This window comes from Sturnira hondurensis, unplaced genomic scaffold (genome assembly GCF_014824575.4).
Source record: "Sturnira hondurensis isolate 20B ecotype Veracruz unplaced genomic scaffold, ASM1482457v3 Scaffold0020080, whole genome shotgun sequence".
Taxonomy (NCBI): domain Eukaryota; kingdom Metazoa; phylum Chordata; class Mammalia; order Chiroptera; family Phyllostomidae; genus Sturnira; species Sturnira hondurensis.
This window is the reverse complement of record NW_028092711.1, coordinates 1,026,563-1,038,608: the sequence shown is the minus strand read 5'-3', so window position 1 is coordinate 1,038,608 and position 12,046 is coordinate 1,026,563. Positions and strand designations below refer to the sequence as shown.

At 37.3% G+C, this 12,046-nt stretch overlaps 1 protein-coding gene and 1 pseudogene across 1 annotated transcript; both read left to right on the top strand.

Annotated features, from left to right (window-relative positions):
* Window positions 1–282: 282 nt before the first annotated feature.
* Window positions 283–1,332, top strand: MOS (MOS proto-oncogene, serine/threonine kinase). The gene has a single exon (XM_037028600.1). The coding sequence runs from the start codon at window positions 283–285 to the stop codon at window positions 1,330–1,332; it is 1,050 nt and encodes a 349-aa protein (XP_036884495.1).
* Window positions 1,333–8,261: 6,929 nt separating this feature from the next.
* Window positions 8,262–8,343, top strand: LOC118974996 (uncharacterized; annotated as a pseudogene).
* Window positions 8,344–12,046: the final 3,703 nt, after the last annotated feature.

Sequence of the window (12,046 nt, the reverse complement as noted above, 5' to 3'; positions counted from 1 at the left end):
GTTTAAGAATTCACTTCAAATGTTGAAGGGAAATGCTTTCATCTGAAAGATATTGTTGTGCTTCCTTCAGATTGTCTTCTCCCATCTGATAGAAACCCTTGCTGAGGAACAGCACAGATGTGGCTCATCTGGGGAAAATGAAAGGAGAGAAAAACGCTGGGGTGGAGCAAAGGAGCAGGCAGGCAGTCATGCTCCCAAACTCATGGGGGGTTTTTTGTTTTGGGTTTTTTGTTTTTCCCTTTTCACTTACCTGAGCTGCTCTGGATCCGTTGTGAAGCAGCCATGCCCTCACCTCTCCCGCGGCGCAGTTACCTCCCGGGCGAATTTTCTCCCACTGTGGACTCTAGGCCCTGCAGTAGCCCCTCAGTGCTCCCAGGTAGGTCAGGGAAGCTCTTTCCCGGGGCCACTCCTCCCAGGGCCCCACGACTGCCACCTCGGCTAGCCTGGTGCTCCATTGACTGGGAACAGGTGTGCTTGCTACAGAGGTTGGGAGCTGGGGGCTTCGGCTCAGTGTACAAGGCAACTTACCACGGTGTGCTGGTGGCCATAAAGCAAGTGAACAGGTGCACCAAGAACCGACTGGCATCCCAGCGCAGTTTCTGGGCTGAGCTCAACATAGCCAGGCTTCGCCATGACAACATCGTGGGGGTTGTGGCTGCCAGCACCCGCACGCCCGTGAGCTTTAATAGTTTAGGCACCATAATCATGGAGTTTGGTGGCAATGTCACTTTACACCATGTCATATACGGTGCTACCAGCTGCCCTGAAGAGGAGGAGGAAATGGAGCCTCACTACTGTGCTGGAGAGCAATTAAATTTGACGAAGTGTCTGAAGTATGCCCTGGATGTTGTGAATGGACTCAATTTCCTTCACTCACAAAGCATTGTGCACTTGGACCTGAAGCCGGCTAACATTCTGATCAGTGAACAGGATGTCTGCAAAATTGCTGACTTCGGTTGTTCTGAGAAGCTGGAAGATCTGCTGTGCTTCCAGACTCCTCACCACCTAGGCGGCACATACACCCACAGAGCCCCAGAGCTCCTGAAAGGAGAGACTGTAACGCCCAAAGCTGATATCTATTCTTTTGCAATCACTCTCTGGCAAATGGTTACCAAGGAGCTGCCTTACTTGGGGGAGCATCACTACGTGGTCTATGCTGTCGTGGCCTATAGTCTTCGACCGTCTCTGTCAGCAGCTGTCTTCACAGACTCCATCCTCGGGAAGAGACTTGAGAAGATTATACAGTGCTGCTGGAGGGCCAGTGCTTCACAGAGGCCAAGTGCAGAACTTCTTCTAGTTGAACTTAACTCTTTGAAAACTGAATTTGGCTGACTCTAAGCCTGTATCAAGATAAGCTTTTATCTTTGTTTCTATTTATTTTAAAGAAGTGAAAACGTAAAAAAAAATTATTTGTAGGACATATTTTTAGAAAATAAAGTTACTAAAAACTTCTGTAGTCTCAAATGCTTTGTCTAAGAATTACAAATCTAATAGTCATTTTGGTAGTGTTAGTAACTAAACTGATTCCTTTACAGAGTTATATGCTTTGCTTTCTTGGGTAGTGGGCTGATTTTTAACAGTTCCATAGCATTGTATTTATTCAAATTTGTTATTGATAAAACCATTTTGTCCAAAACAGAACTGAATTGTAAAATGCCAAAATTTTCCACGTATTCTTCATAACCACCACCTACATTTAAACTATTAATAGTTTACTTCCTCCCATACCAAATACTAAGTAAAAACAGTTTTTGAAAAAGATTAAAACTTTCCTGTGGACAAAGGAAAGTTTGTTTGTGATAACTTTCATACATAAAATCTGTAAGCTGAAGTAAATTTATTTTTAAAGGAATAATATCTTAAATGATTTTTATGCTGTTTTGAACTTGTACGTGCCATGGGTAGAAAATTTTGTTATAATACTTCTAGGCTGCTTCTTCTGCCTGTAATTTAGGCTCAGAAGAAATGACAAAAAAGAAAGAAAGATTGTGTAATATGAGAAAAAATGGTAACCTTGAGGAATAGTAAAACTTAACACATAGATGAGAGAGAGCAGACAAGCAGAACAAATTGTCCGCGCTGGGACATAAGAGCTAAAAGAATGAGGTGGCTGGGTCTTGTCATGAGCACAGTGTTGACGTCCATTTAGCAGCAGCAGTTTCTGTGAGTGGTGGAGGACAGGGCCAGTACCGTCAACCAGAGAGGATGGCAAGGGCTTGATGTAGAAGCTGTAATTGGACCGTTAGGGAAGAAGAAAGAAGGCAGAACCATAAAAGGGATAAGATGCACCAAAAATGGTTTTAAATGTTTGATTCACTTTAGTTTTAGGATGAAGGAAGTAAGTTAATTTGTGAATGCAGTAAGAGGAGATGAAAATTACCGATAAAGTTTAAAAACCTGTGGAAGAAAGGAATAGTAGCTAGGGACAGAGACTGCAGCCTTGGAGAGAAAGAGCATCCCTTCTCAGACCTGAGCAAACGAGTGTGGGACAAGGGCCATTATAGGTAAGTTTTTGAGTAGGAAAAGTTTGTATCTGTGGACTTCTATTTTTCTATTAAGAATGATTGAGGATAGGTCATCTACAGAGTGAAATAATGGTTTAGGAGCAAAAGGAACTGGCCGTAACTATGTAAAATATTGGTACAGTGTTGCCAGCTCTGTCCATGTAGCCTGGGGGAACAAACCACCTGTATACTGATAAATAATTCCTTCCTCTTTTCACTGTAGCAACAGTAGTCCATGTTAGCAAGTTTAAGATGTAGTGGATAAAAAAAAATTACAGTGGAGTAGTTTGTTCCCCCAAGTGTGTTAATGAGCTTCTAACTATGCTGAATGCGCCATCAACAGACTGCCAGTGAGCTACATGGGGGTCCCCTAGTGAGCTACATGGGGTCCCCTATTAAAGCATCACAGTCCAGAATGAACACAGCCATGGCTTAGATGAAATTTCTTCCCTCATCCTGGAAACCATGACAAAGAGAACAAAGGGAGAGGGACCTTGTAAAGTCCATAATCAGTGACAGTGAGAGACAGAAAGTGTACAAACTCCAAAATGTATGCAATGGTGCCTAATGACCAGTTAGAGCCTGCAGAACAGGAGTGCAGGGAGAAGTAGGGGAGATAGCTCAGACGAGTGCCCAGGAAACGATCAGGGGCAGATCCCAGAAAGACTTGGCAAAAAATAGACACCCTGAATAACAGGTGCCCACTGCGAAGTGCAAATGTTGAGAAAGAAACTCTTGAAAACAGGGCTGAAATCAAGCTGAGCCGATCCCGCAGGGGTTGGCAGAGGAAGAAGGAACAGAATGCGAACAGGATCTAGTCACCACAAAGCAGGAGAGAATAGCCCCGAAATATTCCTTCTGGACGTGAGAGGGTCCCCCTGGGGGTGGGATCAGGAAATGCAAGACAGTCCTTAGAAGCCTCTTGAGCCCCGTTTCCTGGAGAGAGAAAGAGGAGAAACTGAGAGGAAACAAATACGGCCTTTAGGATCACAGAGAAAGGAAGTCCGAGTTGTAGGATGACAGTGCTGATGCAAAGTAGAATTTGCCCATGTATTGCTTCATCTGTCAGAGCTAAGAGTCGTAGGAAATTATTTAAATTTAACAAATCAAGCTGGAGGTAAAAGCATATTCAGCAGTTCAAAAATAAATATTAACACTGTTGTCTTAAATTGGGGCAGAGGAGTGGAGACAGAAAGGAATTCAAGTTGCCAATGTTATCACTTGTCGACGTAAGCTAATAGATAGTGTCTAGGATTAATGAAATTATATACATGTAAATAATAAAACAAAAATACAACAAATACTCAAAATCACAACTACAAAAATAAAACAAAAGGCAAAGGACTAAGTACAAAACGAAAAAAACTATAAACTATAAGCAAAATAATGAAAAGGTCACGGTTAAGAACAAATATATCTGTCATATCTTTAAATGTGAATGGCTTCATTTGCCTAGTCAAGGAAAGTCTGTAGGATATTCTCCTTTTTTTAAAAGCAGGGACAAAGTTATACCAGGTAAAGGCAAGCCAAAAGTCAGAGTCACAATTTTATCATAAGATAAAACAAAATTGAAGGCAAGGAAGGATACTTAATAGTGTTAAAGAACATAACTCACAATAACGAAATAAAAATTAAGAATAACTGTGAACCAAATACCACTGCAGCAATTTTCACAGTCCGGAAATAACAAGCAGTATAAGAACAAATAGAAACACTGTTCATAGGATTCTTATTTACTTCTCTCCAGAATGGGTTTGATGGACACAAAATGAGGGTGAGGTACAAGACTTTGGCCAAATTAGTAGAATGTGTCTGAGTTTTATATAGACATTCAGGGCTCTAAAAAAGAAACAACTTCTTTTAAGAACCTATAGAAAATTAATTTATACATTGAAGAAAAGCTACAATCAGTAGAGACATACAAAATTGAAATTTTAACAAAATTAGAGAAGATACTGCCTTTCCCTAGAAAATTTAAAACAAGCAACTATGTGTCAAAAAGAAAATGCTAATCATCAAAACTGCAGGAAATCTAGACAGCAACCAAAGTGAAAACACTTATACTATTAGAACCCAGGGGATAACAATAAAATCAAAGAAAATTTGTAGTCTCAACTAGTAATGTGACTGAAAAAGAATAAATAAAAGCAAGTGAATTAACACAGAGGTCCCACCAAAGTCAAGGCTAGATATTCTGCTCCTGTGTCAAAGGTGTCCGGGCACACCCAATGTGCATCCAGTGACAAATTTTCAAGTGCATCTCCAAGCCCAGCAGACCTATGATGGATGGTACTGGCGAGGACCATCATAGACCCCTCCCTCAGGGTTAAACACCTGGGCTATAGAGCTGGGCGTGTCCCTTTTCTGTAGGGTCTGATGAAGCTTCTGGGCCACTCCTCAGGATGTTTTTACATGCATAAAATAAAATACTCAGAATTACAGAGGAAACAAAAAAAAGTGAATTAAGCATATGAATCAATGCTAGGAAAAGAACCAAAAAATACACTTGGAGAAACTATTAGAAAACAGGAATTAAAGCATACTTAATGAGTTAAGAAAAGGTAGAACAAGTAAATAAATAAATGAATATGTAAATAGCTTGGCTAAAAATCAACAAAAGAGATAAATCTCTAGTTGACTTAAGAGAAATAAAAGCATATATACAAAAAATTAGAAATAAAGGGAAAATAATGATATAACAGGAATTTTTTACTTTTAAAAGAAAACTTTGCATATCTCTATAGAAATAAATTGAATACCTAAATATATATATATATATATATATATATATATATTCTAGAAAACTATAATTTACCCAAACTGGCCCCAATAAAGATAGCAAATCTAAACAGACCAATTTTTATGGAAGAAAGAGAGGGTTGCCCAATTCCTCCCCTCCACACCCCGTAAGAGATTAAACCCAAAGTCCCGTTAGCTTATACCAAATGATGGAGACCAGGAAATCTGGATGCTCTTTAAATTAGAAGGAAAACTTCCAAATTATTTTTAAGAATAACATTTACTGAAGTCTGATAAAGATTACTTTAAAAAAAAACTACAGGCCAATCTTATTTATAATTGTCAGTGTAAAGATTCTAAATGACATTAGTAAACAGAATCCAACAACTAATTCAAAATTTTAATTTTCTAATCATGTGGGTTTATTCTAATAGACAAGGATGGTTCAATATTAGGAAATCTATTAATTTAATTCATCATAATAATTATCAAAAGAAAAAATAAAAAGCCTGTGTACTGAGAAGACATTTGACAAGATTGAACATTCATTCCCAGTTTTTAAAAAGACTAAAAGAGCTGAATCAATGAATACTTCCTTAACATTATTTTTTAAAACACACACAACCAATGTTAATTGATTTCTTTTTATAAGTGTATCATGGTTAGATGTTAACCTTAAGGGAAGCTAGATGAAAGGTATATAAGAATTACCTGCACTATCTTTGCAAGGTTTCTATATTCCTAAAATTATTTCAAAATAAAAAGTTAAAAAATTATAAAACACATACAAACACATTTCAGCCCGTCAGACATCATTGTAACAGAGAGTGACTAGAAGCACCTGCACTGAGTCAGGAATAATATAAGAATGCCCATACAACCACTGCTATTTAGCATTTCATTGGTCAATGAATTTCAAGAGAAAAAAATTTGTGTTGCAGAGAGAGAGAAAATTAATTTTCCTTGCAGATTCTTTTTTCAGGATGTATAACTAAGAAAAGAGAGAATTAATTTCAAATAAACAAACAGAAGATTGTATAAACTAGCAAGATATAAAACTAACATGCAATCAATAGATTTCAAATATGTAAACAAAAAACAATTCGAATTTATAAAGAAAGAGGATTCCTTTTACAATACCAATGATAAGGAGAATATATTCACTCTGACATGGCCGCAGCCTGCATGGTTGGTAACACTGTAGCCAGAACATGGGACACTTGACCAGTGTGGGAGGGATATTAGCTGTATACATGAGGGTTGAACAAATAAATATATTGAGGATAATAAGAGCCAAAGTTTCATAAATGTTGGAGAAGGAGGCTACAAATACAGAACAGGAAGGAGTCTAGAATAAACCCTATAGTGTTAAAATGAAACAAGAGGTATCAGTGTAAAGTCAGTTTTTAATAGAGATAGATGGATAAGGAGAGAGAGGAGACATAAAAGTGTGTGTGTGTGTGTGTGCACGTATATGTATTTCCTAGGTCTGTCCTAGGGTTTAAGATAGTGACATTCTGGAGCAGAGTTAGCACCAGATTCGTTTCTGAATTCTGAATTTTTAATTTCTGAATTTTTAATTATCCACAACATCAGGAATCCAGGGCTTCCTGGAGAAAGGCTGATTCCGGAGCAGGGAAAGCACGAAATGAAAACCCAGAATATTCTTACGCCCCAAATAAGGACGTGCTCCAAGAGCGAGGGGGCAATGACGGAAGGACAGAGTAGCTGACTTGCTGGGTCTCCCACTAGCCGAACCTCAGACTGTTTGAGCATTAAAATAATCAACAATAGCAACTAAAATAGGAACAAATAGTCACAGTGAATATAAAAGGAATCTGTAATTATACACATAATTAAATAAATAAGGGAGAAAGGAAAGCTCTACCCTCACAATAGAATGCCAACTAGTATAAATTGCTAATAAGTACAAAATACTTATTAATTATTCCTTGCAGTGCAGACATCTTGATGACATTGTCTTACAAGTGATGGAGCTAGATACAAACTATCATAAGTTAACATCACCAGTAATGGGACAAATTGACATTGTTTGCCTTCAGAAATAATTCACTGAGAAAAACAGCACCATTTCTGTGGAATCTGTAGATACTTGATCTGACTCAAATAATGACAAAACAACCTACAAACCCCAATTGGCCTGTGTACTTCAAAATATCAAGGTCATGAAAGCCAAGGAGAGACTGAAGGACTATACCTTATAGAATGACATGACAAGCCAGTGCAACCCATAATCCTGAATTAGACCATAGTTCTACAATAGACATCATTAAGGCAACTGGCAAAATTTGAGCAGGCTCTCTGGATTAGATGGCAGTATTATATAAATATCTTGCTTTCAACAGTTATACTACAGTTATACTGGAGTGTGTCTTTGTTTTTAGGGAATGCTCACTGAAAGACTAAACTGATAATAAGATGTCCATGTCTGTAACTTACTTTCAACTGGTTAAGAATAAAAAAATAATTTTAAGTATACGTAGAGAGAATGATAAGGTAAATTTAACAACTTTAACAACTGATCAATTTAACAATTGGGGAATCTTTCTTACTAATAAAGACAAGTTGAGAGATCTTTCTATCATCCCCATAACTTTTCTGTAAACTTGAAACTATTTCAAAATAAAAATATTAAAATAAAAGGAAAGTAGGCACAAGTTTAATAAAAATGTGCAAAATCTTTATTGGGGAAATTTTGAAATATTCTTAAAAATTATATAAGAAGACTCAAATAAAAAGACACCATCATAAAGATGGCTATTTTCCTAAATAAACTTATAGATTAAAAGCAACTCTAATTAAATGTATATTAATTACTGTCTTCATTGCTAAGAAAAATTCTCATCATTATTGCTAAAATTTGAGAATTACATACCAGGAACTGTGAAGTGTTTTGTATAGATATCAAATTAAGTCCTCAAAACTACTCTAATATATTTACTATTATTATTATTCCCTTTTTAAATATGAGGAGACAGGCACAGTGAGATTAAGAATTTGCCCAGATGGCAATAGTAAAGCCATGTTATGAGCCTTAAAGACATTGAAATCATTAAGGTCCCTGAAAATGGCTACATGAAAAAAAACAAGAATTTGCCCAGAGTCACTCAACAAAGTGATAGGGCCAGAACCAAGGTCCTTAACCATTCCATTCTACCACCTGGGTTAATGGTGATGGAAGGGAATATCCTACTTTTAGCTTCATTATTTCAAATGTTTAAACAATATTTCATCTAGTTCATAAAAATCAATAAAAAATTACTATTGAAGACATGGTATAATTAAGGATGATTTAAAAAGGGAAACAGAAAAAGTATCCGAGAAATATAATGTGATGCCCTTTGCACATAAGCCTGATCATAAAATAATTCTTGTCCCTGTGTTCACACATTCCGCAAGCACGTATTTCATCATGCAATACCTTCTCGGTGCCAGGCTGGACGCAGTGGGAGAAAGCAACAGCACAGATGTAGCTCCAGCATTCCATATTACATTCTAGTTGAAGAAGCCATGCAATACAAAATTTAATTTAAGGGTTTTGTGAATATTGGTTTCATTATTAGTATATTAAATACATTTTCAAAATTAAAATTACCTGACTGCCTTAGAAAACGTTGGTGCTTCCAGTGAATAATGAAGGGCAAAACACACTCATGTATCTGTTCTTCCTAATCCCTATATGTGATGGATGAATTTATTAAAGCATTAATTCACGAGAACAAAGAGAAGACAGAAAATTACAGGAACAAAATTTTGAAAGCTGGGAAGTTCAGTATGCCTTAGAATGCTTAAGCCAGGAGTAGGAGAACCTGAGATACAACCTGAGTTTTGCCACAGAATCTATCACAGAAAAGTTTTAGCATTGACTATTTAAGTTCACAGAATCTGACAACCAAGCTAGTCCTCTCCAGGCAGGGAAATAGAAATAGTCCGAGAAAATAAACCTCAAGATATTGATAATGGAAGTTCCCCAGCAAAACAACCAAAATAACCTACAGTGAAGCTCTCTTTCTTACGGGTCCATCCACGTATTCAGAGTTACCAATTAGCTTTTTATTGCCCTACTATTAAGTAAGAGCATGTGGCCCAGTTTATTCCCAGAGAAAGTCTTTAATATGAAGAAGAGCAAAAACAATCTTAACTATCCTCAGAGACATATAAAAGGAGCTATTGGCTACATGAAAATGAAGAGGGCCCTTTTATTTTTAAAAAACCTAGAAGATAGTAAAGAGCTTTTGGAAGTGAAAACTCTAATAATATACACAAGAAATTCATTAGAAAATGATAGTCATAAATAAGTAGGGGAAAAGTAAAAGTAATTGAAAGAAAGCAAGACAACTGGAGGATCAGTCTGAGAAGTCTAATATCAAATAATAAAATTTCCAGAAAGAGAAGATATGGAAAACAGGAGAAAATTATTGACGAACAATTTAGGAAACAAAACTTTCAAGACTGAAAAGACATCCTGTCACTTCCCAGAGAACAAATGTAAACATACCAAAGAAACCATATCATCAAGAATTTTTAGAGTATTAGGGGCAATGAGAGAAACCTAAAAGCTTCCAAAAACTAAAAATAAATAAATAAACAAACAAAAAAGGTCACATACAAAAGATAAGGATCCTAAAAGACAATAGAGACTGTTACTTCCAAAATTCTGAGGGAAAGTCAGCTCCACCTTAGAATTCTGTACTCAGCCAAACTATCAGTTGAATGTACACACCCACTAAAGACCTCTCAAGATAGGAAAGGTCTCAAAAATTTACCCCTATGCACTCTTTCTCACTACTTGAGCGGGCATTTCACCAAAGCGAGTGTAAGAAAAGATGGTATCCGGGGAATAGACACAACTCAGTAGAGAGGCAAGGGGAGTCTCCAAGGATGATGGTGACTGAAGATACAAGCTATCAATTATGCAGGTCTGAAGACTCAAAGAAGACAAAACCAAAGAATACTGGTGTTTTGATGGACTGAAATATTTCATAATTGAGAATATGGGATTCATTTAATGATGAATACAGAAAAACAAAGCAAATGAAACAAAAAATGTATTAACATAGGGGACCCAAAAAGTTGGGCAACATAAGAAAAGCATACAGTGTACAACAAATGGTTGGGTCCAAAAGAGCCTCGTATAGCTAGCCGGAACAGGGCGACACCGCGCTGATCCAACCGAAGGTACAGCGGAACAATGACGGAAGGAGGAACGCAGAGGAACGATGACTGTAGGTGCTGGGGACAGCAAGTGAGATGAAAGTAAATCCAAATCTTCCAAAGAGAAAAGTTGATCGATAACGCCTTAAACTAAAAAAATCAAGAAGCGTTCACATAAGTACATTATTTAGTGGTACAGGCTTGGATACCAAAACTAACAGCAAGAGGGCGTTGCACGAGGTTGCAAGCCTTTGAGGGTTGTGGTAGTGTCCGCGAGGCTTTGGGGGGGGCAATAATTCCAGTGCAACTATTTGAGTCCTTGACGGCTGTTCCTATATAATTTATGAAAACTAAAACTAAATTAAAATATAAAAAGATGAACATGAGTGTGTGGGTGGGTCTCAGGAGAAAGTGGATGATAGGGGCATATTTTAATGCACTTTTCCTATGAAATGAATTTTAAGAAATAACATCAAAATGATTAAACAAAATATTAGTTTTTATTACTCTGATACATATGAATCAAATCACTACATGAAATGCATACTTTCTTTAAAATAGAGCAGTAAAATAGTACAGCTTCCTTCAAGAGAGAAAAAGCCTTAAAAATGGAAACAAGCCACCCATTCAGCCAGGGAGAGCAGAAGCAGCCCGGAGAAGGAGTAAACTAAAGCTAGACAGCTTCCTGAACACGGCTGAATGGGGCATCAGATTACAAAGAGGGAAAACCTAAAGGTCTGTGGAATAATAGAGGGTAGCCAGAAGGAATTTAAAGGGAAAGGAGAAAAAAAATGACAGAATAATAGCAGCCAATGCCAGAAGCAAGTCCCCTTACAGAGGAATCAAGTTACAAAAATTTCCCTGACTTCACAACTGGAAGTAGATTTTCCCCCTTTAAGGAATGGTGAATCATATTAGAACACATTGTGCAGTTAGTCTGACCAAACATGTGTGAAACACTGAGTAATATTTAAGTCCTTAAGAAATTTAGATTCTGCCACAATCTGAAGAATACACTCTATTCTCAAAGACACACAAACGACCTGTTTTCTCCCCTGTTCCTTAAATGAACATTGTGACAAGTGTCGCGCTGGTGTGCTACCCATAGATCACACCACTGGTGTTGTCTGCTAGAGTGTGTCTTTCCACGATTACTTTAGAATTTCCTGCTATTGTAATTTGAGCACCAGGGAAATTATGCTTCTGTGATTGAATCAGTTGAATTCAGGTTTAGGCATGCAATTGTTTCAGGATCTTCTCTTCTGACGTCCCTGCTGTCCATCTTTTGGCCATTCGGGTACTCATTAGAATTTCCACTAGGGTGTTAGGAGAGTAAAGGATGGAGAGACGTTCAATAGTTTGTTTTTCTATTTCATAACAGGTCCGCTATCCAGATGTGAAGACTACTTTTAGATTTAATTTATTTCTCCCCACCCTCTCCATTTTATAGATTCCCCCTTAGGCAATAAAACATCAGTTTTAAAGAGTTGTGGGTTTTTTTACTCTTTAATGAGGGTCCCAGAGTTAGACCGGTAGTGGGAACTCAGAACTTCAGGCATCAGTGAAGGTATGGGAGTGCCTGATTAGGATTTTTTTTTTAAGATTTTATTTATTTATCTTTACAGAGA